Genomic DNA, 25,114 nt, shown 5'->3' with positions numbered 1-25,114 from the left:
ACCTCCACACCCCTCAGCTGGCATCTGGTTTCAGGCTCAGCTGGTTGAGGACACCAGCCATTCTTGAACAAATTTACAGGAGGATTATTCCTGAGTGCTTGCCACGTGCCGGGGACGGAGCCTGGCAGGGACAGGCCTCTGTGTCCTCTCAATGATGCCGTGAAGAGGGCAGGGACTGTAGTTATGGAGGCGACACACCCAGGGACAGATGGAGCTGGTCCCAGCATTGTTAAATGTCCACGTCACCACCTGAATGGACACGGCCGAGGGGAAGCCCCTTAATCTGTCAGGTGAGCTGCAGGACAGGTTGGGGGGCCCAGGGAGCCCCCGAGGGAGGCTGGGGTGCCGGGTGCATGTATGATTCTGCCCCTGAGCCTGCAGTCATGTGTTGCAAACACTTTTCCTCCTCGCTGTGCTTGGCGGGCGTTAAGAGACGGGGCTAGGGACAAGGGGGCCGCTGGGTGGGGCCCAAGGCAGGGGAGCAGGCTGACAGTTGCCGGCTGGAGTGGGGTGGGCGGCTAGGACATGGGACGGGGGACAGACATGGGACTTGAAGACCCTCTGGGACCTCTTGCTGCAGGGGAGCCAGTGTTAAGATGCTGCTAGTCGAGCAGTCACAGGACAGCCTTGTCCCTCAGCTAGCTGTAGGCAAATCTGACCCGGTGGCCCCAGCTCCCTCGGAAGGCCAGGGTGCTCACCTCCTGCCCTGTGGGCTGGGTGCCCCTGCACGGGGGTGGGGAGGGCACCATCTAACAGGACCCGTGTGCTCGTGCGGGCGTGCAGCCTCCCCCAGCTGGCTGCTGTGGCCTTCGTCTGTGTTTTATGATGTGGCTGTTAGGGGTGCACAGGGCCAGGCATCAGAAGGCCTCGTAAAGCTCATCTGGTGATTGGAATTTAAGGCGCTAGGGGTGAGGTCCTGGGCGTTTGACGCAGAAGGGGACAACTGAGTGGAGAGGCTGATGGAGACAGATCACGGGAAAATTCCGTGCGGGGTTTAACTGAGAAATAATCGTTTTCTATGAAAGATAATGACTTCTCTGGAGGCTGGTATCAAGATTTATTGGCCCAAGAGGCTACAGGGATTGGAGCCAAGGCGAGCACGGTGAGACCTTGGAGGGAGCAATCTTGAGATTGAAGTCTTGCTTCAGGTCAATATATCTGAACGCCACAGCCCTCAGCTCCAGACACATAATGTCGGCGGAGATTAAGCACATCTGACACCTTAGGTGGACAGTCTTCCTCCTCTGGCTGGTCACTGGATAACCCCAAGCTCCCTGGATCCAGCTGTCATGGGAAGGAGAAGGCCAGGGTCTTCATACAAGTCCTCCGTGACCAGACTCCCTTCAAGGGTGACGGGCCACAAAGTGACCCCAGGGACACACGCGCCTGCTGGGCACCCAGGAGGCCCTGAGTCCAGCTGCGGGCATGGCCGTGCCTGGTGCTCAGCTGTCAGCCCCCCGCCCGTAGCGGCCAGACCCAAGACTATGGAATCTGAGGCAAATCTGCCGGGTTTCGATGTGGGAGATTTATGACCGAACGTGGTGTGTGTAAAATACATAATTCCTCTCACACGGCCTCGTAAATCCAAAAGGGTCAGCGATAAATAGAAAAAAAAATAAAAAATCACAGACTAATTTGTTCAGAAAACTAGGGGGAAATCAATAAGAAAGCTGTAGCTCAAAATTTGTTCTGAAATTGCGTACACGGAGAATGCACACACTTTTCCCCCCAGTGGACCCAAACCCCTTCTGTGCGTTCAAGCGGGCTTGGGGACATCGGGCGTCAGGCCCACATGGATTGTCGTGCCTGCTGTTCCCTGGGACCATGACCCCGTCCTGCGTGAGCTGGGCTGTGATGCAGGCTGGGCTGGTGAGCCGGTCCCTTGGAGTGGCTGCCCCAGAGGCTGGAGCCTGGTGACAGCGGTAGGCGGTTCCTGGCTTGGCTTGCAGGGTTCCACGGGGTCTGAGAGGCAGCACCTGGAGGCTTTGCCAGGCCAGCTTTGGAGACGCCGCCCACTTTAAACGACAAGTGCTGGAAAGTGAATGAGCTCCTCTCACTGCAGTGAGGGCTGCAGGAGAGGGCCTCCTGTCATTCTGACTTGACAGCTGACTTCCCAGGATCTCACAGGGGTCAGGGGTCATATCCTGGCCCAGCAGCAGGACAGCGATGTCCCTTAGGCCAACACGCCGCCGACTGCTCGATTCTGGACTCCCTGGCAAGCAGGTATTTTCCAGTTTGAGAACTGGAAATGGCTGGACGGATGCTATAGTTGATGCAGGCAGACGACTGATAGATGCTGTAAATGATAGATGCGGGATAGACAATAAAGAGATGATAAGCAGCTAAGTGGTGCGTGTGCGCTCAGTCGCGTCTGACTCTCTGTGACCCCACGGACTGTAGCTTGGCAGGCTCCTCTGACCATGGGATTTCTCAGGCAGGAATGCTGGAGTGGCTTGCCATGCCCTCCTGCAGGGGATCTTCCGGGGACTGAATCCGGGTCTCCCGCGTCTCCTGCAGCGGCCAGCAGATTCTTTACCACCTGGGAAGCCCATGAGGATAACTGATGGACGGTTTAGTTGACAGACGGGGAGAGAGACTGCTGTAGGACATGCAGAGTGGCTTCTGAGAGGTCAAGCACAGCGTGAGTGAGCCTCATCTCAAGAAATCCTGACCACGTCAGAGGTTTAGAAGCCGATCTGGAAGCTGGTTCCTTTTGTTTGTTTAATTTTCGACCACGCTGTGTGACATGTGGGACTTGGTCCCCCGATCAGGGACTGAACCCACCCCCCACCCCACCCCCTGTAGAGGATGTGCAGAGCCCTAACCACTGGACCACCGGGGAAGTCCCTGCTTCCTCTTATGAAAGAGCTGATTGTCGGGCTCACTGAAAAGCTACTTCTCCTCCAAATGCACAGATGATGACAATTCAGGAGAGAAAGGCTAACAACTTTAAAGTGAGACAGCCCCATGGGAACAGACAGGAGCTTCCGCACAGCTCTGGGGGAGGAGGGGACCGCAGGGATCCCTCAGAGCCCATCAGCGGCTCATGGGGCGGCTGCTGGGGGGAGAGGTCAGTGCTGCAGTGGCCTGACCTTCAGCCCCTGAAGGCCAGCTTCCCTGGTCTCACCCCGAGGTGGCCCGAGGGCTCTCCCTGCCCAGTCTACTGAGACCCGCGTCCCTGCGGGCCTGCGCCCGGCAGTCTCACCCTGTCCTCCCGTCTCAGCCTCTCCCCACTTCCTCCACGGGAGCCCCTCTTCATGCTTGACTCAGCATCAACTTCCTGGACGCCCGCCTGGGTCTGGTGCTGAGGCGGACAGGCGCTCTCGTGAGGGGATGCCTGCGAGGCCGTCCCTGTAGGAGCCCACACGCTGCCACCTCTGGAAGCCACCGGGGCCTTGCCATGTCCAGGAGGGCCCGTTCGATGGCCAGCCTAGCAAGGGCTCTCATTTCTTCTGGGAGGCGGCCCGCACACCCTCGGGGAGGCGGGGGTCCACTCCAGCTCAGAGGCCGGGCAGAGGGTCACTGGGCCGCGGGCGAAATCACCTTCTCCCGAGCTGCCTCCTCCTCTAATCTGCACAAGGGGATGCACACGGACCTCCCAGCCCGGAGTTGCCAGCTGGACGTCGTGGAGGCGCCAGGTTTACCCTTCAGAAATCAGAGGCAGGCAAACATCTCCGCCGGTTTCCCAACGAGGCAGATCCGAGGGGGCGTATCAGTGCAGATGTAACCCCTAGCCTCAGGATCTGGCCGCCCAGACCCCCCAGAGCTGCGCTCTCCTCTCGGCCTCTTCTGAGGCCCCCGGCACGCCCACACACACACACGCTAACACACAGTCACGTGGCGACAACATGTCCGGGGCCTTGCTGCGTCTAGGAGGCCTTGTTCGACGGCCAGCCAGGCAGGGGGCTCTCACAGACAGCGCCTGTGTCCCCACAGCCCCCCGCCACCGCCCTGTCTTCTCAGAACTCTAGGCTTCCCCACGACCGCCCAGTGGCTGCCATGTGAGCCTGCGTGACCCGGCTGGTCCCTGTGGGCCCCTCTGTCACCAGGCTGCCTGCTGGGGCTGCCTCCGAGAGCACGGCCAGGGTGTCCCTCAGGATCCTGCTGCTGAGCTGGGCGGACAGCAGGTCCACCACCTCAGCTCTCTCCATGCCTGGGAGGGCAGTGTGCGGTCCGGCGCCCAGAGCCAGAGCAAGGTCCCCTTGCCCGGAGCCAGGGAGCCCTGGGTCCCCAGCTGCCAGACTCCCCACAGATGCGCAGGCCACTCCAGACCCGGACAGGGTCGGGGGTGTCAGCACTAGGAGCCGCCCCGGGATATCCCCTGCTCCCCTACACCAGGGAGACCCCAAGCTGACCGGTTCAGACAAGCAGCTGTCCGTGGCCTGGCCCCTCCCAACAGAACCTGATTCACCCAGTTCTCCACTAAGGCTTCTGCCCTGTCCCGCCACCCCGAGGCAGAGCCCGGCCTCCTCCTGGGGCCCCGGGGACGGTGACTCAGACAGACCCTCCCCAGACAGGGAGGGCCACTCTCCCATAATGAGGGAGGCAGCCTCCCCTGGGGTGTCCAGCGAGCCCCCAGGACACACGGCATCTTCGGGCGGGGTGGGGAAGTCTTCTGAGTGGGCGCTGGCAGGGTCAGTCTCCCCATCCGCGGGGAGGATGGGAGGCAGAGGAGGGAGGCGAGAATCCCTCTGGGTGGAGGACGGGAGGTCGAAGCTGCTGTAGGACAGCCCCTCGTCCACCGGGGACAGGATCTCAGGCAAGAAGCCACCAGCCAGAGGAGTGCAGGCTTCCTCCAGGACAGGGGAGGCTCTGCGCCCCCCGTGCCCAGGGGCCTGGCCGTCAGCTGTCTGGGCTGCCTGCCCACCCAGGTTCCCAGGAGGGGCCCCTGGCATCAGGAGGACTTCAGGCTCACAGGAGGTCCGTAGAGGTTTCCCATCAGTGGAAGGACTCGGGTGAGTGCCCCAGGGCCCCTCTGGGCAGCCACCTGAGGCCTGCGGAGGCCCCGTCTCTCCTCTTTTGCCAAACTCAGAGGCCAAGGTCCCGGAGGGGAAGGAAAGGGTGAAGTGGAAATCACTCGAGGAAGAGATTTGGGATGGGAGCCTCGCTCCTGCAGCCTCCCAGGACCTCCGCTGGGCTTTTCCTGTGTCTGATTCACTGGTCGGGCTCCCACTGGTTCCAGAATCTTCCTGCCCCTCCCCTGGGCCCAGAAAGGGAGGCAGGGCAAGGGGCATCCCAGGCTGTTCCAAGTGGGACTCGTGTCCTGCGGGCGAGCAGTGCCCTGGGGCTGGCCTGGCACCAGCGCCAGGGTCCTGTGGGCTCTCCTGACCCCAGACCTCGCTGGACAACTCGGACTGCTCCGACCTCAACCACAGAGACTGAGCAACGGGGAGACCTCCTGCCGGAGCCAGGCCAGCCACCCCAGTGCCAGAGCCGTGCCCGGAAAGGGCCTCGGTACCCTCCAGCCCCTCCCAGGTCTCTGCCCCTCTGCCATGGTGGAGCCCCCAGGAGTCTGGAACAGGGAGTTCCCCCGCCCAGCTGAGGTCTGTGTCTGGAGTGTCCCCGGCTTCCCCATCCGAGAGTGAGGTTGGGCTCTCGGAAAGCTGGACCAGGATGGCGGATGCTTTCTGAAACTCCTGGAGAGAAGGGCAGGATGACGCGAGGCTCCCCGAGGAGGCAGCAGTGGACCGTGGAGAAGACGCCCCTGAGCAGGCGCTGGGGGTGGACTCGGGCTCGGAGCCCAGGTCCCAAAGGGCCATGAGCCGGGCCGGGGGGCCGTCCTTGTGTGGGGCTGGGGGTGCCGCCACCTCAGCTGCTGCAGAGAAAGGAGGGTTTAGGGACGATTCACCACCTTTACGCTGAAGATGTTCCACCAACCCTGGGAAGGATACAGCCCACATCCCACGGCCCCCAAGCCAATGGATCAAAAGCAGAAGACCCCAGGCGGAGACAGTACCCAGGCGGTGGGGAGGGCAGAGGCTGTGGGAGTGGGCTGGCTCTGACTGGAAAACTGGTCCATTACCTGGGGACGGGGCCTCACTCAAGGTGGGGGCCCTTGAAGGGGTGGAGGCATCACCTGGAGACACGGTCGGCAGCGCAGCTTCTGGGCAGGAGAAAGGGGCTTGGGGGTTCTCCTGCTGACAGGTCTCTATCCTACAAACACAGCGTGAAGTCTTGGAGTGCCCCCAGAAGGAGCCCCATCTTCCAGCCTCCCCCCTCGGGCCCAGAGTCTCTGCAGGGGCCCTTCAGCCACCACAGATGCTTAAAACACCTTCCTGCCAGCTGTCTGTCCCTCAGGGGAAGTGACTGTCAGAGGCCAGCGCTCCCCCAGCATGGTCTGTCTTCAGGGGCTTCTGGCCTCAGTGCCCCCTGGATCAGGTAGCTGGGAGTCACCATCGGAGAGATCCAGAGGCAGCGCTCCCTCGAGGGACCCTACAGCTGCCACCCTCCCCCAGTATCCTGGGCTGACACACCAGGAGGCATCTTTGTTTCCTAAGGTGGGGGGTCAGACGCAAGAGGGCATGCAGGTGGGCTGGGGTGCATGGAGGCCCCACCCCAGCATGAAGGGCACCAGGAGCAGGTGAGTGTCTCCCAGCAAGAGGGCAGGATGCTCTGGCCAAACTGTCTCCAGGACCCAGGGCTCCCCTCCCCAGCCCGAGCCACCCTCCAGGCACCCCACACCTCTGCTCCCCTGAGCAGCTCTGAGCGGCCTCCATGGCAGCAGGCCCCTCCACGGAGCTGCCGGCAAAGTCCAGCCCTGGTTCTGACCCTGGTGGACTCCCGCCGCCTTCAGCCACCTGCTGGAAACACTTTGGAGAAACGGCACAGTCAGGGTGGGGCCTCCTCTGCTGGACCTCACGCCGTGTCCCTTAGCTGTGGACAGAGCCACTGAGTTCTTGTGAGCACAGTAAGGAACAAAGGCCGTCCCTCAAAGAGGGCCACGAAGACCCACCCATCAGACATCCCTCCTCCCAGTGGGCTCCGAAGACCTGTCAGCAGACAAGATTCCCCCGAGAAGGCTCAGAGGTCCCACTCATCAACAGCCTGCATCCGATGGACAAGGGGCCCCCGCACCAAAGCCACACAGGAGGGCTCCCGCCCAGCCCGCAGACAGCACAGGGCCAGGCCCAGACTCACACGGGCTTCCTGGGGGCTGTGGGGACGCCCTGTGCTCAGGGAGGGTCGACTCTGGCCTTGGAAGCTTGATGCTGGGCTTCCCGTCAGAGCCTGGGCCTTTTCCTCCACCGGCCACAGGATGGGGCTGGTCTGGGGGTCTCCTAGGGGGCACAGAGACCATCAGCGCTGATGGGCACAGAAGGCAGAGGACGCCGCTGGCACAGGGTCCCAGAATGCCGAAGCCCCGTGTAAACAGCCACCACACCTGCTTGTGTTTGGTTAGAATGAGGACAGAATAATACACAGTTAGCTACTCCTGGGAGAAGGTGATGGCACCCCACTCCAGTACTCTTGCCTGGAAAATCCCATGGACAGAGAAGCCTGGTAGGCTGCAGTCCATGGCGTCGCTAAGAGTTGGATACAACCGAGCAACTTCACTTTCACTTTTCACTTTCATGCATTGGAGAAGGAAATGACAACCCGCTCCAGTGTTCTTGCCTGGAGAATCCCAGGGACGGGGGAGCCTGGTGGGCTGCTGTCTATGGGGTCACACAGAGTCGGACACGACTGAAGTGACTTAGCAGTAGCAGCAGCTACTCCTAAAATCACCCTCTTGTTGGGCAGTTACGGATGTGAGGACTCAGAAAAAACTTTAGAGACAGCATTTACAATGTAGATTTTAAAGCCCTCTTTATGGTGGTTTTTGGGTGGAGCTGCAGACTGTCTGCACAGCTGCTCTTTTCCTCTGAGTCCACTCGTCGGGGGCTGGGCCAGGGGGGCTGGGCCGGGGGAGGGAGAGAGGAGGTGTGGGACGTGTCAAGGTCACCACTGCACAGCTGGAAGGTCGGCAAAGTGGGGACGGGGGGCTGCAGTGGCATCTCTGCCAAGAAGTCCCAGGGAATTACCATCTTCCTACACATTTACTCCATGTTGGGACCCGGCCGGGACAGCAAGGCCAGGGGATCCATGTCGGTCCCAAAGCCACAGGCCGGAGGGGACCAGAGCTCTTTGGCTAAAGCTTAGATTTGTGGAACCTCCACCAACGGGAACACCTCCCTTTCGTCCGTGGCCCATGGTGAAGGACAAGCTTGTTGTTGCCGTTAGTTGCTAGTCGTGTTTGACTCTTTGCGACCTCATGGACTGGAGCCCGCCAGGCTCCTCCATCCATGGGATTTCCCAGGCAAGAACACTGGAGTGGGTTGCCATTTCCTTCTCCAGGGGATCTTCCTGACCCAGGGATTAAACTTGCGTCTCCTGCTTGGCAGGTGGATTCTTCACCACTGAGCCAGCTGGGAAGCCTCAAGGGCAAGGTGCTGTGGGTCGAGCTGAAGGACTGTGATGGGGCGTCACCCAGGAAGCCCGGGCAGGCTCAGAGCCAGGTCAGACAAGAGTCAGCGCCAGCCTTGGATGCCCGCCACGAGTTCACCAGGCGGTCCAATGCCCCAGAGTGGTTCCAGCTCCCTCCCATCCGCCCTGATCTGTCCTGAGGACGCTCTCCCAGGCCAGACCACAGGGAGCCCCCATATACACACACTGGCTGGTCTGAACAGCCTCTCTGCTGCTCCCAAGGGTGGCTATCGAGAGGGGCTTCTGAGCCTGAGGTATGGACTCAGGCCTGAAAGGAGAGCTCCGAGGTGGCACCCGGGCATTGAGACAAGGTGGGGCCCCAGGGCACCCACCCTGGGCTGTCCAGCCTGCTGTCCCCAACACACTATTGGGGCTCCCCAAAGCTGTGAATGAATCTGCTCCACCCTGGAAATCGGTGCGTGCAAAAAGCTCTCTTTAGCTAAGAAGACACTTCCGGCACACCGGTTCCCACGTCACTAAAGGTTTGTACCAGATAAACCAAGTTGGGACTACAACAAACAGAGCAGGCTAGGGTTTCCCCTTTCAACAGAAAAGGGGCCATGCCGCCCCAAGAGGCATAGAGTGGGGGCATCTCCCACCCGTGCCAGGCTTCGAGTGGTCTCCCCCAGGCCTCCCTGTCCTTGTCTGGGGGCTGGCACTGCCTTGGGTGGGGGCCAGACCAGCTGCTCTAGGGACTCCCCGGGGTGTCTGTGGGCTAGGTGGGGGTACAGTGCAGGAGATGGGGAAAGTCTGGGGGCATGTCCAGTTCCCTGTCTGCACAGGTCCCCTGCCTGGAGGCCTGAGTGATCTAAGAGCCTGCCCAGCCCTGAGCCCAGGGCCAGCCTGGCAGGCCCCCTTTGCATCCTTGGTGGAGGCAGCATCGCAAACATCTGGACTCAGCTGGGCAGTGTGTCCTGGGGTGTTCTCAGGCAGGTCTGAGGTTTTGGGGACCAGCCTGGCAACCGTCCGCAGCCTGGCCGGCTGCTCTGAGTCGTCGCGTAGCCAGGAGGAGGAGTGGCCGGTCTGGGTGGCCTCTCCCACCCTGGCCAGCCCCCGCCATCTTGAAGGGCGGCCTTCCTGAGCGCCCAGACTCAGGGACAGGGAGGCCAGTCGCCCCCAGCACACAGCTCCGGCCAGGCCCAGCGGGACGCAAGTGTGTCTGACCCTGAGCCGACCACAAGCCGGAAGCGGGCATGAGTTGCCAGGGGCCCCGAGGGGGTGGCGTCTGTCCTCATCTGACACCGCTGCCGCCCCACCTGGTTACCTTGGCCCATGTGCCCGCGGCTCTCCGGGGGTTGGCCTCTGGCATCAGGTCGGCTGGCCACTGCGGGTGTGTCCTCGTCCCATGCCAGCGTCGGAGGCCACGGGTGACCGTCCACAGCCGAAGCTGCCGGAGGGGGTGTTCCATCCTGCGGCTCTCTGAGCAGGCTGCAAGGCAGTGCAGGGTGGGGTGACTGCTCACCCGGCTGCCCCCCACTCCCAGGGGGCCAGCCCTGACCAGAACATTCCACCAGTGAAACACCACCTCACATCCAGGGGACAGCTGTGTGCAGTGGCCAAGCGGTCAGCACCGGGTGAAGGAAGACAGGCCCTGGCCCCTCCCTGCCCGGCAGCTTCTCGAGCAGGACCTGCACCCCTAAGTGGGGCCACTGCTGGGGGTGGCAGGGGACGTGCGGGGAGGGAGACTCTGTCTGTGCCCCTGTTCCCTCAGGACGTCTGCGTGGAGCCCGACCCCCCAGCCCGAGTGCAGCACTCAACGTGCCTGGGTCCCACCTGAGCTCCAGGCACACGGACTGCGGGAACAGCACCCCTATCGCAGCCCCAAGGCGGGGGGCTAGGAACAGGACTGCCAGGCTTCCTGGTCCCTTCTGGGCTTAAGGTCATGCCCATGGGGAGCCTTGCTCTAGAACATTCCCCCACTCTCAGGTGCAGCAGGGCATTCCTTCTGTTCCCTTTCTTCCCAGGCACCCGCTGCAACTGGGCACAGCTTGCTGCTCTCCCAGGGCGGCCCTGAGCATCCCCCTCCTCTGGATTGACACCCATGGCAGGGTGTGGACTGGAGAGCAGGGTCAGAGGGCTGTCTTAGCCGAGAAACCCAGTCTCGGGCTTTCGAAGGAGGAGACGTCTAGAGGGGCTGGAGTTCTGACCTGCGGGGCAGGAAGTAGCAGGCACCTGTCTGCACCAGTGTGTCCAGATGCAGGGCCCGGCCCGCCCTGGAGCAAGGATGAGAAGGACGGGAAGGGGCTGTGCCCGGCCCAGAACCTGGTAGAACTGAACCAGAATGGAAGGCCCCGCCCCCTGCCTCCTTAAAGACGTCCCGTCCCTCCCAGCCCTCCCAGCCCTCCCCAGCACACATGGGTCTCAGCCCGGAGCCCCCAGCCAGGGCAGCGAGGGGCCCCAAGGGCCCTGGATCAGGGATGTGCCCGGCCCTGAGCTTCTCAGTGCTGTGCTGAGCTTCTCTTGGGAGAACGAAAGTGCGAAGCGGTCCCTCCACGTGGCAGGGCCTCCCAGGGAGGTTCCAGGCCTCTGAAGCCTCTCTCGCAGACACATAGCTCTTCTCTGGCTTCTGAACTGCATCACTGGTGTGATGAGGAGCCACGTGCCCCCAAGGACCTCGGTTCCAGGCCATACCCCCACCCTCGGGGCGAGCAGCCAGCCCCAGTGCCATAAACAAACTCCTGGTACCAGGAAGGCCCGGTCAGCCAGGAAGCCTGTCAGAGATTCCTGGGCTGGGCGATCAATAGTCACGTGAACTATAGATCAGCACGTGAAAAGCGCTCTCAGAGGGTCCAGAGTGGAGCTCAGGCCTGGGGCCGAGTGTGTGAGGACCCCCTTTCCTGGGAGAGGCATGAAAATGTGCCCCCCTGCTGAAAGGCGCTGCTGGATGGCGGCGGTGCCCCTAAGGGCAGGCAGAGGTCCTGAGAAGACCACTCTTGAGGGACCAGCTGCTTCCCAGGGTTGGAGGTCACCTCTGCGCCTCTCCCCCAGGTTGCGGTTTTGGGTACGAGGCGGCTTTGGGTAGGAGGTGCTTAGGTTAGAGCCTCAAGGGCGGTCAGCCCTCGGAGGAGGAGCTGGGAGCTGGCTAGGAGGAAAGGGGGTGCCTGGCAGCTAGGGGTCCCACGCACACACCACCCACCCAGGTGGGTCCACCTGCTCTGTGTCACTGTGCCCACAGCAGCCCTGGGGATGGTGGCACCCCTTCCCCATTCAGCAGACGAGTGGGGAGGACACACCCCAGCCAGTGGTCCAGCTGGGAATGAGCCGGAATCCCTGCGCTCTTCCCAGCAGGCCAGGGTGGTTCTGGCCTCAGCCGCCAGCCCTGTGGGCCAGCTGGTGGGGCAGGACTCCCATCCCAGTCCCCCAGCATCCCCTCCCCTCCTCCCTGTGGCCAGGTGCGCAGGGCCCAGCAGCTGTGACATCACGGCCACCCAGCAGGCAAGGCTTTTAATGGCAAGCGCCAGGGCCAGGGCTGCCCGTGACGACTCACTGCGGGACTGGCGGGCTCTCGTTCCTCTGCGGGTGCTGGCCGAGGGGACTGCCAGGCGTGTGCCAGGCATGAGAGGAGCCCTGGGTCGGCCCCTCCGGCTGCTGGGGGCTTGTCTCGGGGTCCTCCTCCTGCCTGGCCTTGACTTCGGGGCTGGACCTCTAAGAGAAACAGCGCAGAGGAAAAGCCCTCCCCTTAGGAAAAGCAGGAGGTGGCTTCATGCAGCGGCCGCCACAGCAGGGCAGCCAGCGGCTCGGCAGGCAGCCTGCTCCCATGAGGAGGCAGCGGGCTGGCTGAAACAGGGGCCCTCAGCTCGCGGGAGCCCTACGGTCAGTTGCTAACACTCCCCGACAGGTGCAGACAAGAGGCCCAGAGCTGGGGGAGCACTTGCCTGAGGCCGCCCGGGTCGCAGAGCTGGAACCCACAGAGGTGGGGGCTGTGGAATCCGGCAGCCCTGGACCCCTCTCCTGCAGGCTGGCCTGGGATGACTGGGATGACTGCTAAACTACCCCAGCCGCTCTGCAGAACCCAGCCCACCACCCTCCGCCGCCCGCCGGTGAGACAGCCACCATCCCCAACCTGTGGGCGCTCGGCATGGGGCAGGCGCCAGAGCTTGTCCTCACCGCCCCTCCCTGTGATGGTGGGGACAGGCTGCAGGAGCAAGGACACACCGCCACTCAGCTCCCGAGGGGCCGGCCTCTCAAGGGCCCGGGCCTCTCCCTCCTTCCTGTCTTGCCCCCACCGGCCCACCAGCCCCCTCCACACTGCCCAACCGTGCTCACTAAGCTCCCGGACCTCCAGGCCAGAGCACTTCCCAGCCGCGGGGAGTCTGGCTCCTCCTCCGGGTCCAGCCAGGCAGCCCAGGCCAGGAAAGCCCCCGTGGCCCCGCAGCAGCTGCCGCCCCTCCCACCCGACCCTTCCAAATCCCTTCCCATCCTGGGTCACAGGTGTTTCACAGAGGACTTGCACGTGCCCAGGACACGGCCAGTGAGCAGCACTTCTGGCCACGAGCCAAGCCCCCAGGCCGGGTGAGAACGCCCACCTGAGGCAGCCACGCCCGGTCCTGAAGTTCCTGCTGCAGGAGGGCCGCGGACCTCTGCACGGAGACGATGTCCTGCTGCTGCTGCAGGAGCAGCTTTCTCTCTCGGTGAGAGGACAGGTGAAGGGTCCGCAGGTACCGGATGCCCCTCTGAACCAGAGGAGCACACGTCGGCACCCGGGGACGGGGAGGGGCGGCTCTGGCACTGGGGGCCCCTGGCCCCTGCAGATGTCTGTGCCCTTCTCATCCTGCTCAGTCAGGAGGTCCCCCCAACCCCGCACTCTGGCCTCCCCCGCCGCTTGGGTTTGGCCATCAGCGGGCTCTGGTGGGAGGCAGGAGGGAAGTTGGGGTGCTCATTCCTTGGGTACCTCCAAACAAGGCTGGTACAAGCCGGCTGTGCCCCTGCCAGCGCCCCCCCGCCCTCCCTCCCTCCCGCCAGGTCCCGGGCTCTATCCCTGACTGTCCGCTGGCTCCTGCTACATCTCTGATGGCCGCCCTTTAGCAGAATCACCTTGCTGGGACCGTGCCCCGCCAGGGCAGGCGATAGCCTGTCCAGGTCAGAGGAGGAAACTAAGGTTCGGCAGGGCCCCGACCCAGAGTCCCCCAATGTCTCCACCCACAACAAGGGACCCCAGGGTCCCCGCCTCATTTGATAACTGGAACCCTTCCATCCCTTCCTCACGGTCTCCTGGGCTCCTCCCGCTGCCCCGTCTGCCTGGGAAGCCCCACACCCGCCACCCCACCTCCCTGGTCCGCGCAGGTCCTCTAGGATGGAGGACAAGTCCACCACCACCCCTCCCTTCGCAGCTGAGGGACTCCGGGAAAGACCAGCGCCAGCCCCCAGCCTCAGTTTCTTCATCCAGCTCCCATCCCACAGAGGGGTGTCTGGAGACCGAAACGAAAGGACACCAGCGCAACGGCCCCTGACCCCAGATGAGGAAACTGCGCTCAGAGGAGCTGCCAGTCCCCTCTGAGGTCAGAGGTCAGTGCTAGCTGGGCCAAGCCCTCCAACAACCCCACCGAAACACGCACGGCTACAGTTCTCCCCTAATGAGGCTCGGAGCGGCCTGGCCACTGTACGGAGGCTGCAGGGGTCAGAGCACCTCGCTGCCCCCACCAGCTCTGAACGCTCCCCACGCAGCCCTGAGCAGCCCTGGAGGGTGCCAAGCACCCAGGAGTTCTGTGGTGGAGGTGCTCGCGTTCCCAGCCCCCAGAGAGCAGCAGGAGCCCCTCGGGGTCGCCCGCCGGGAGCCCGCCCTTACCAGCTCCCGCTCAAGGTGGCTGAGGGCCTGGTGCTGCTTCTCTTCCAAGGCCAGCAGCGCTGCGTAGCTGCCAGTCCTGTTCAGATACCTGGCAGAGGAGATGGATTGACTGGACTGACTGCTGACCTCGGGGCCTGCCCGTGGGTGTGGAAAACTGCAGTCCTGGCCAGCCCGAGCCATCCAGGTGGACCTGGCATGCCCGGTTCTCACAGCAGGGCCATCGGGAGGAGATGGCCGTGTGTGGACAGGCGGGGGAGCCCTGAGGGGTCCAGTGGCTCCAATCTAGACTGTCACTCTCCCCATCCCCTCATGACCACCTTTGGGCCTGGAGAGAGGACAGGAGGACAGCGCATTTCCCGTGCTGGCACCCCATTCCAGCCAGAGGGCCCTTCTGGGGAGGTGGGAGTCATCATGGAAGAGAAGACCCCCACATGACTGTAAGCTGCCAGTGATCTTAACTGGGATGAGCTATTCGGAGACCAATATGGGAATAACAAGTAGCTGTAAAAAAATGCATCCTTGTTGACATGAATTCCACTTCCACAAATTTACCTTAAGGAATTCATCTCTGGGATGTTCATGACTCAGGACACAGAGTTGGAGACACCCCAGAGGTCCAGTTAGAGGGGCTGGCTAAGGGGGCTGTTGTCTCTGCGCTGGGTGTTGTAGCACTCATGCAGGGACAGGGAGAGGGTTTCTTGACTTTTAAACGAAAACTCAAGTTACAACGGCGTGTCAGTTCAGTTCAGTTCAATCTCTCAGTCGTGTCTGACTCTTTGCGACCCCATGGACTGCAGCACGCCAGGCCTCCCTGTCCATCACCAACTACCGGAGTTCGCTCAAACTCATGTTCATGGAGTCGGTGATGCCATCCAACCATCTCATCCTTTGTTGCCCCCTTCTCCTCCCACCTTCAATCATTCCCAGCATTAGGGTCTTTTCCAATGAATCGGTTCTTCACATCAGGTGGCCAAAGGATTGGAGTTTCAGCTTCAGCATCAGTCCTCCCAGTGAATATTCGGGACTGATTTCCTTTAGGATGGACTATTGTCTGGAAAACCACCAGCCTTCCAAATGCTGTTTAAATAGCTACGTGTGTATCTCCCTGAACAAGACCTGCCAAGACAGCCTGGAAAATGGGCAGAGATGGTCTCGCAGATGTGGGGCTAGGGGAGGTTTCAAAGCCACTGTATTCACCTTTTGGTCACATCAAACTTTCTCCAAACGCCCGCGACCCGAGGTAGCAGCACTTTACCCTGGGGGGTACCGAGTGGGGGCGGGGCGGGGCCGGCGCGGCGCGCATGCGCTCACCCTCGCTGATGCTCCAGCCAGGCCAGCTCGGCGCGCATCTTCTCCTCCAGCGCCTTCTCGCGCAGGCGCAGCAGCGCGGCCTGGTGCCGCGCTCGCAGGTCCTCTTCCCGCCGGCTCTGCTCCAGCATCTGGATCGTGAAGCGGCTGAAGGGTACCGGCGCCGCGCTCCGGGGCCTCGTCCGGCTCCCCTGCGGTGGGGCAGGCCGACCCGGGCCGTGTCACCACCACTGAGCGTCTCCGAGTGGGAGCAGCACCCAACTCCCCGGGGAGGAGGCCGCCGCCTCCAGGGATCCTTCCGGGACTGGCCGCCCCATTGTTCTCCATGTCTTGCCCCTCTTCCCCGGGACACGTTACTATCCTCCTCCCAACTCGTGGCTCCCGAAGAAGGCAGGGTGGGGTCCTTGTCATGTTGGCCCTGCACTCAAGCCGGCCACCTGTTTGTGCTCTGGGTGGGTTAGGAAAGACTGGGCCCCCCTCTCTGACACGTGCAGCCAGCCCTGCCCCAAACCGATGTCACCTGCCACCCCAGCCGTGCGGAAGGGGCTTGAGCGGATGTAAGCTGGAAGGGTGGGTAGCACCCATGGCAGGGAGAGCCTCCCTTCACACAGGACCGGCAGCGGAGTCCCCCCGGGTGCAGGCTGTAGGAGGGGCGGGTCTCAACACCTGATTGTCCCCAGGGACGGAGAGCTGGGTCCCCTACCTCCTGCCAGTGCCTCCCCTGGGGCCCAGTTGTGAGCCCCTTCCCCGGGGTTCTGTACCTGGAACCTGGGCTCCTCCCAGAGCCTGGCTGGGGGCAGCTGGGAGGGGGGCTGGGCTGGTCTCCCTTCCTGCACAGGCTCTGAGGACAAAAGACAGGCATGGCTGGTCATATAAGGTTCCAGGGGCCTTTTTTACAGGAAGTCTTCACCGAGCTAGGGTGTCTGGGCAACTTAATCTACCACCACCACCACCACCACCACCACAGCACAACCCTCCTCACCCAGACACACAGCCCCAGCCAAATCTTCAAGAGGCCGTGAAACGGAGGAGGACTGTATGGTTCTTCCCCCCACACACCCCAATCCCAGTCGTGTCCTTGACCTGCCTTTATCTAAAAAAGACTTTAATCAAAGAATAAATGTAATCAGAGAAGAAAATACAGAAATTAGTCCTGAATTTTCATTGGAAGGACTGATACTGAAGCTGAAACTCCAATCCTTTGGCCACCTGATGTGAAGAACCAACTCGTTGGAAAAGACCCTGATACTGGGAAAGATTGAAGGCAGGAGGAGAAGGGGACGTCAGAGGATGAAATGGTTGGAAGGCATCACCGACTCAATGGACATGAGTTTCACCAAGCTCCAGGAGTAGGTGATGGACAGGGAGGCCTGGCGTGCTGCAGTCCATGGAGTCACAAAGAGTTGGACACGACTGAGCGAGTGAGCTGAACTGATGTGTACATACACACACATATACACGTATGGGTATACTTACATGTGTATTATGTGTAGATACATAAATATATAAATTTTAAAAGTTTCTTGAATGTTTAAAAAAATGTATTGTGGTGTTATAAATTGCATGACTACCGTAGCCTAAAGTCCAGAAAAAAGAAATGGAGGGCTGTAAGGGCCTCCTATTCTGGATGAGCCAGTGGAATGTCACGTGAAGGTACACCACAGGTACCGTTGTAAATCCCAGATCAACCACTGAAGCCAATTACAGCTCAGCAGCCAACAACAGAGAGAAAATCAAATGATTAAAAAAATACTTGTTTGATCCAAAAGAAGGCAGAAAAAAGAAAGGAAAAAAAGGCCAGTTGAGACAAAAGAAAATAGCAGGATGATAGATTCAAAACCTAGCAACATTGGGACTTCCCTGGCGGTCCAGTGGTAAAGATTTTGCCTTCAAAAAAAAATAATAATAAATGAAAAAGAGAAAGAAACAAAACAACAAAAAAAGACTTTTCCTTCCAATGCAGGGGGTGCAGTTTCAATCCCTGGTTGGGGATCCCACATGCCTTTGTGACCAAAACTCCAAAAACAAAGGAGAAACAATATTGCAACAAATTCAATAAAGACTTTAAAACATGGCCCACATTAAAAAAAAATCTTTAAAAACTCTAACAATAATGATAATTCTGTTCAATGGAAATAGCTAAGCACTCCAGGGGAAAGGCAGAGATTGCTGGATTATATAATAAGACAAAGGAGCAAGATCCACCTACGGGCTGCCTCCAAGAAACACACTTGAAATACCAAAACACACATTCGTTACAAGTGGGGGGATGGAGAAGACAGACCAGCTGGACTGTCTGATGCTAGCTGTGGGAAGCAGGAGTAGCTGGACCAGGCACAGCAGGCCGCGGAGCAGCGCGGGCCACTGGGGACAGAGGGCTGTCCTGTGAGGGCAGAGTTTTAAAGGCGTGGGTCCACCAAGGGCACGCGGTAACCCTAAACGGTGATGTTCTCAACACCAGGGTTTCTTTTCAAGAGCTCACAGAACATCCACCAAGATAGACCCACATCTCTACATATTTGGGCTCAGGTCCATCTAGTCAAAGCTATGGTTTTTCCAGTGCTCATGTATGGATGTGAGAGTTGGACTATAACGAAAGCTGAGTGCCGAAGAATTGATGCTTTGGAACTGTGCTGTTGGAGAAGACTCTTCAGGGTCCCTTGAACTGCAAGGAGATCCAACCAGTCCATCCTAAAGGAAATCAGTCCTGGGTGTTCATTGGAAGGACTGATGCTGAAGCTGAAGCTCCAATCCTTTGGCCACCTGATGCTAAGAGCTGACTCATTTGAAAAGACCCTGATGCTGGGAAAGATTGAAGGTGGGAGGAGAAGGGGATGACAGAGGATGAGATGGCTGGATGGCATCACTGACTCAATGGACGTGAGTCTGAGTGAACTCCAGGAGTTGGTGATGGACAGGGAGGCCTGGCGTGCTGCGATTCATGGGGTCGCAAAGAGTCAGACACGACTGAGCGACTGAACTGGACTGAACTGACCATGAGGAAATTAAACCGCAAGTCCATCACAGGAGCAAACAAGTCCATCACATGCCACCAGGGAGCGCGCTCAGTCTGCCACCGCCAGCCCAGCCATGGCTCAAACTCCCGGAGGTTGTGCTGGGCTGCCCCTGCAGCCTGCACACAGGGAACGCTGTTTGCCAACACTGGATCCAGTATCCAACTGGATATGCACGGGGCCAGCACTGGAGAGGCCTCAAGGAATGCCCGCTCAGAGGGACGGAGGTGGGCGTATTGGCAGACCTGGGAAGAGTGTGGGCTTCCCTGTTCCCCAAGGGACAGAGATGGGCTGTATTCAGGATTTCAGCGGGAGGGTGGCGCTCACCCTGAAGGTCTGCCCGGAGCAGGACAGACAGGGCTAGACGACCCGCCCACCATGCCTCCCTACTTGGCCATGCCCCGTGCTGTTGGCTTGTTTCGCTAGGCATCTAAGCGAAAGCTTTCCTGTTGTAGTCCGGGCTCACTGCCCCCCAGTTTGGGTGGGTGGGGGTGGTGTGTCTACTAACTGGCTCACTGGCTCCCTGCGTGCCCTAACAAGCAGGAGGCAGTGATGCCTGATGGTATGTTGTGGCATCAGTCAGTTCAGCTGAGTCCTCAGTCGTGTCTGACCCTTTGCGACACCATGGACTGCAGCACACCAGGCCTCCCTGCCCATCACCAACTCCCGGAGTTTACTCAAACTCATGTCCATCGAGTTGGCGATGGCATCCAACCATCTCATCCTCTGTCATCCCCTTCTCCTCCCGCCTTCAACCTTTCCCAGCATCAGGGTCTTTTCCAATGAGTCAGTTCTTCACATCAGATGGCCAAAGGATTGGAGCTTCAGCATCAGTCCTTCCAATGAATATTCAGGACTGATTTCCTTTCGGATGGACTGGTTGGATCTCCTTGCAGTCCAAGGGACTCTGAAGAGTCTTCTCCAACACCACAGTTCCAAAGCATCAATTCTTCGGCGCTCAGCTATCTTTAGAGTCCAGCTCTCACATCCATGCATGACTACTGGAACACTTTCAAACCCCAGTTCCGCCTGCCCCGTAAGGCCGTGGGCGGGTCACCCCATCCCCGGCCCCTCTGTTGGGCACCTGACCCCGCTGCCCCCTCAGGACCCATGCGGGGCACGAGCTGTGCTGTCCGGGTAGCTGTGGGGTTGGTTCTGAGACCACTCACCTGCGTGAGCTGACCCATCTGCCCAACTCTTCTTTCCGTCCTGGGGACTCGGGGAGGGCGCGGCCACGTCTCGGCCCGGGAGTGGGTATGAGCTGCCAGGTGAGAGAGCGCTGCAGACTGTGACCTACGCGGCCCGAGACCCCCACCCGGCCCCCTCGTGCGCTGGGAGGGGGCCCATACCTGGGTCTGGCTGCCGCGGCACTCTGAGAGGTCCTCGGCTCCAGATCCACGTGCACCTGCGGCTGCTCCGGCTCCAAGGCCGCCCCTGGCCTGGCCTGGGTCGAGTGCTCCTCCCTCAGCCGCTTCGAGGACAGGAAGGAGGTGGGTGTTGTGGAGGGTGGACCAGGAGGGGTCCCAGGGAGGAGCCAAGGCCTACTCTGAGGGCAGCTGCACTCGGAGGCCCTCGGTTGGGATGGGACCCACGGCCCCCCCTTCCCCAGGCTGACCTGACCCATGCTTCCCACCAGCCTTTCTCAGGCTGGGCTGGGCCGCAGGGGGCAAGCCGGCCGGCTGACCTCCAGCCTGGGTCTGGACAGCAGCTCCCCCAGGGCCTTCTGCGTCTCCCAGACCTCCAGCTCCCCCTGCCGCCGAAGGAGGGCCAGCGCCTGCCCCTGTTCCCGCCAGTCCGGCTGCAGGGAGGAGAGGAGCAGCCTCAGGACTCCCCGGGGCCCCCGCCTGCTGCCCCTGCCTGCTACCCCCGCTCCCTGGCAAGGCCCCCGCCTCAGAGGGCAGGTGGTGTCACCTCCAAGGACTGGACCCTTACAGAGCGTCCCCCTGGGAGGACCACCCCATCCAGCCCACCACCCTGCTCCCCAGCCCGCAGCCTCCCTGCCTCGGCCCGGCCGGGGCCCTGGGCTTCCTTCCTGCTCCAGGCTCCCCTCCCTCCCTCTCAACTCTGGGGCCCCTGCCACTCAGCCTCAGGGGGTGAAAGCTGCTCCCGATGGACCCCCAAACAGAAGCGGTCTAAAGGTGACATACCTTCAGGGACTCCAGGAAGCTCAGCGACTTCTGCCGGACGTCGGACAGCGGGCCTGCAGAAACCACAAGAAGCCGTGGCTGGGCGGCTTCCCCTCACCCAGCCTGGGCCTGCAGGACACGCGCTGGGAGAGGACCCCTTCCCTGCACGTCCAGGGAGGGTGGGCAGGGCCCCCAGCCTGCGGGGCAAGGAGACAGGTTGCTGCCTTACTGTACCCTGTCCCCACCTCGGCGGGGGGCTCTCCCTGCCTGACCCTCAGCCACCCTCCCCTGGGAGCAAGGACCCCAGGCTGCAAACACATGGCTGGGGCCAAGAACACAGGCTTCACTGCCAGACAGGCCTCGGCTTATCACTCACCCGCTGGGTGCCCTGGAAAAAGCGCTAGTCCGTGAGCGCCTCCGCGGGGACACCCCGTGGTAAGATGCTCTGATACCTAGTGGCTGCCCTAATAAGGGTCGCAGCCCTGTGAGTGTGCGGTGACCCAGGCCGAGGGGCACAGCCCTGCGACCTCCCTGGGACTGTCCAGAGTGCAGGCTCGGAAACCTCAGGCTCCCCAGGTGGCCAAGGGCTTCTGGTTTCCAGTGGGGGCCCCAGCGACCCGGCCTGACCCTTCGGAGGCTGCCTGGGGTGGCAGGGGGTGACTGTTGTCAGAGGTGGGGGTGGCGAGCGTCGCTTCCTCCATCCCCACCCTCCATCTTCTCAGCAAGACCCCCATGAGAGCTGGCAGAGGGGGGCACAGAGGACGGGGGCTCCCCACCCGAGAGAGGCCTCAGGTCTGTGGACGGCAAGCCCTCCTGGTGGCTCTTGGACGAGCTCCTGGGTCATCCTTTGTGAGTGTGCAGAGAGGAGGATGGCGCCCTGCTTCCCAGAGCAGCTCAGCGTCCCACGTTAGAGAGGCCAAAGAGCTGTGAACGGCAGCCGGACGGCTCCTGGGCGCTTCCACGGCGCTGAGGACACGGCAGCATGGAGCCCAGGGGAGGGGCGGGGGCTCCAGCCAGCTGACGTGCACGGCACTTGGGGGACGCCTAGCATGCTCCCCTGTGCTCCCAGCTGCCTGGCAGTTCCCTGGAGAAGGGGCCACTCCTCCCTTGCTTTTGCTTGTGGCCTGGAAAGAAGGTGCCCCGGTCCTCCACTGAGTTCCTGCAGATCCTCTGCCAGGGGCCTGGAAGCTTCAGAGAGCCAAGGCCCCCAGAGCCGCTGCTCCAAGAGGTGCAGACCTTTCCTGGTTATCCCTGGCCAGGCCAGCACCCCTGACAGGTCACCAGGGAGACCCCGGGCTGTGGGTCCCCGAGCTCTGAGCTGTGATCCGGGAGAAAGCAAGTGTTCCCTGAGACGGATGCGGCCCGGGCCCCCGAGCAGCCGGCCCTGCTGAGCAGAGGATGGTACCGGCCTCGCTTCCCAACTCCTGATGACCATCGGGGAGGGGCCCCAAGAATCCAGCACGACCTGCCACCCCAGAGCGCCTGGTGGCCTTGTGGCTCCAACGGGACGATTAAACACATACGTGGCGACTGTTACTGTTGCCAATGGCAACAGGGGTGATGAGGACCAGGTGAGCTCTCCCTGACCGCGCTGCGGCTGGGGGCCCACGGCCTCAAACCAAAACAAAGCCAGTGGGGCCCCGCCCGGGCGAGAGGCTGCCGTGTCTGAGGGCCGGAGCCTCACCGTCCAATGGCAAGCCGCCCTTGCTGTTCACGTTTAAACTCAGAGGAAACAAAAATATAAAACTTCACTCTTCAGTAGCACTGGCCACGTCCCAGAGGCCCCCACAGCCACCCGTGGCTGGTGGGCACCACATCAGATGGCCCAGAATTTAGAACATCTCTGTCACTGCAGAAAGTTCTGTTGGGCCGGTGCTGCTGCCAGTGGGAAAGGCTGGGCCCCAGTCCCCGCTCTGCCGTTCACTGTCAGGTGGTGGGGGTCATGCCTCTCTGAGCACTGGCTTCCTCTTCCGTGAACAGGGGCGTGAGCTTGGGACCTGCCCGGAGGCAGGGTGACACCAGTGAGCTGTCGTGTGTGACACAGACAGGCCCAGGGGGCCTCAGGGCCTTCAGGAAGTCATTCATGCCCTCAGCAAATATTCCCCAAGCACCTGGCCGAGCAGGAGCCGGGGCTGCAAGGAGAGCCAGACCCTCAGGTTCTCGTGGCCCACAGAGACAGAGGCACACACGCGAGTTTCACTCCCACCAAGCACGCTGAGACGGGCAAGCAGAGCACCTGACCCAGCCCAGGTGTCATCCGGGAGACTTCCTGGAGGAGGCGTCTGGTGGGAGTGCCCAGCGCCCGCACTCTGGGCTGTGCTCGCTCCTTGGTGGCGGGCTCCTGAGATCCTGCTTGGCTCCTGGCCTCCCAGCGAGGCGGCCTGCAGGCAAAGCTGTGAAAGGAGTGGGTTTTTCTGGAAGACCCAGCACTTGGCCTGGCACCTGGCCTGCTGGGGTTCAGCTGAGTGGGGGATGGGAGCCTGTCCCACAGCTCTGCCCACACAGACCTCAGAGGCTCCAGGAGGCCATCTTTGTGGGAGGGGGCGGGCTGGGGAGGAGCACTCTGCCTCGGCTCTGCTACTTGGGGGGCACAGTGGGGGAGCAGGGGCCCCCTGGTGGGCTGCAGCCAGGCACCCTCGCTCCAGGCCCCTCCTTCCTCGGGAGGTCTGTGGCCCAGCCCTTGCCTGCCGAGAGGCACCCCTGGGGAAGAGGTAACTCAGCACAAAGGAGCTGCTGACCTGTTTTCCTTCGCCCTCCCCTAGCCCCCCACCCAGGCTACCCACTCAAGGGGTGACTCGTGGGAAAGCTCACACTGCCCCCATCCCTGACGTGTGGTCCCTGAAGTGTGGTCCAGTGTCCAGGCATGTCGTCCTGTCCACCAGCAGCGGATAGCCCTTCCCTTTGGGATGTTGACAGGAGGATGCCCTTGTCTGCCCTCCCCGTGGGATCCGGGTGGGTCTGCCTGTCCCCAGAGACACTGTGCCACCTCCCTGCCACCACCCCGGGCATGGCCCGCCCTGCGTGGGCAGACACAAGCACAGGGCACACATGGGCTGTGCAGCCCGAGAGGATGGAGTGGGCTGCCGTTGCAGACCAGCAGGAGTGGAGGCCAAGGGCCCTGCTGTTGCCCGGCCCACCTGCTTTCCGTCTTGGCCCCTGAGTCCCAGTGTGACGGCGCTTCACAGACCGGGAACAGCTGACGGTCCCGAGGGGCCAGGGCTGCCCGAGTCAGAGGTGCCCCGCCCGCCTCCTAGTTCCTGCTCGGCCAAGACGACGGAGAGGGGTGGACAGAGAGCTGGCATCTGAGCCCAAGTCCTGGTCCCAGCCCATCCTGGGCACCTGGGCAGCTCATGCCCCTCACTGGGCCTCACTTCCTGGAAACTGGTGCTGGAAGCGTCCACCCACTTCCGGGCAGGCTCTCCCCCTGGGCATTGGTTGCCCAGGATCTGACAGCTGCAGGTGGTCACCAGGGCATCTTTTGATTGCTCACCACCTCCTAAAAGGCAGGCTGCTTGAGGGCAGGGCCTGGTGCCCGGTCCATGCCAGGCTTGGCAGGTCCTCAGTGAGCTGGTGCTGAGCAAGCAGAGGGAGAATGAGCCAAGAGACTAGCGGGCTCCCGGGCAGCCCCCTCCCTGAGCCGGGAGGGTCTCCCAGACCTTAGGGTGGTGGGGGGAGGTTGGCTGCAGGATGGAATGACACAGAGGCCTCCTTCTCAGAGGGCCCGGGACCCCCGTACACACACACACATATCTACACGCTCACACGTGCCCACCCCTGGTCCGCAGAGGGCTTTGTTCCCCACCTCTTGCCCAGCCTGGCCTGAGGGGCCCTCTGTCTTCCAGGGAGGGGCAGGTGTCTCTTGGGGGCACCGCTGCGGGCAACCTCTTGGGAAGCTGCTCATCCACGAGGGGTCCCCCACACCCCCTGTTGCCTGGTGGCAGCTCTGAACCCAGGACAGTGGGACACCAGAGCGCAAGGCTGAAATTCCTCCTGCCCGCCTCTCCCCCAGGCACCAGGGGGGTCTGGGGACTGCTAACTGACCCCCCAGGCCTTCCACAGGCCACCAGACCCCACAGGCCTCACCGCCCTCCTTGTGAGACGGGCAACTCCGCCCAGGCCCATGAGGTGGTGCAGATTTTATTTGGGGCTGCTCCTGAGCGGGGAAGGGGTCGGGGTTCACTCTGAATGCACCTACAAGAGCCCAATTCTCCTACAGATGTGAGCACATCTTATTCTTATTTGGGAGAAAACCAACTGAAAAATGAAGATAAAATGGATGCGCTTCCCAGACCTCTCAGAACAGCGCTTGATCCCCAGCCCCAGGCCAGAGCCCTCCAGCTGAGCCCCTCCCTGAGCACCCACTGGGCAGAGCATCCCACAGGCCAGCTCATGCCCTACTCTGCACACTGCCAGGACAA

At 61.5% G+C, this 25,114-nt stretch overlaps 1 protein-coding gene across 5 annotated transcripts in view; it reads right to left on the bottom strand.

The window, feature by feature from the left end:
* Nucleotides 1-1,038: 1,038 nt before the first annotated feature.
* Nucleotides 1,039-25,114, bottom strand: part of CCDC187 (coiled-coil domain containing 187) — a 52,167-nt gene continuing 28,091 nt past the window's right edge. For 2 of the 5 annotated variants that reach the window (XM_069579917.1, XM_069579920.1), the window contains 14 exons: nucleotides 20,718-20,770; nucleotides 20,255-20,368; nucleotides 19,920-20,041; nucleotides 19,740-19,831; nucleotides 16,318-16,397; nucleotides 15,560-15,747; nucleotides 14,249-14,336; nucleotides 12,990-13,136; nucleotides 11,951-12,108; nucleotides 9,728-9,891; nucleotides 7,138-7,277; nucleotides 6,682-6,809; nucleotides 6,023-6,153; nucleotides 1,039-5,815 (listed from right to left, as the gene is read on the bottom strand). In XM_069579917.1, the coding sequence (XP_069436018.1) occupies nucleotides 3,960-5,815; nucleotides 6,023-6,153; nucleotides 6,682-6,809; nucleotides 7,138-7,277; nucleotides 9,728-9,891; nucleotides 11,951-12,108; nucleotides 12,990-13,136; nucleotides 14,249-14,336; nucleotides 15,560-15,747; nucleotides 16,318-16,397; nucleotides 19,740-19,831; nucleotides 19,920-20,041; nucleotides 20,255-20,368; nucleotides 20,718-20,770 (3,461 nt within the window). In that variant the 3' untranslated portion in view covers nucleotides 1,039-3,959. The remainder of the gene's footprint in view (nucleotides 5,816-6,022; nucleotides 6,154-6,681; nucleotides 6,810-7,137; nucleotides 7,278-9,727; nucleotides 9,892-11,950; nucleotides 12,109-12,989; nucleotides 13,137-14,248; nucleotides 14,337-15,559; nucleotides 15,748-16,317; nucleotides 16,398-19,739; nucleotides 19,832-19,919; nucleotides 20,042-20,254; nucleotides 20,369-20,717; nucleotides 20,771-25,114) is intronic. The other 3 variants (XR_011255067.1, XM_069579918.1, XM_069579919.1) reach the window with 3 other exon arrangements.

Source organism: Ovis canadensis, chromosome 3 (genome assembly GCF_042477335.2).
Source record: "Ovis canadensis isolate MfBH-ARS-UI-01 breed Bighorn chromosome 3, ARS-UI_OviCan_v2, whole genome shotgun sequence".
NCBI classification, from domain to species: Eukaryota; Metazoa; Chordata; class Mammalia; order Artiodactyla; family Bovidae; genus Ovis; species Ovis canadensis.
This window is presented reverse-complemented; position numbering and strand designations above follow the sequence as displayed.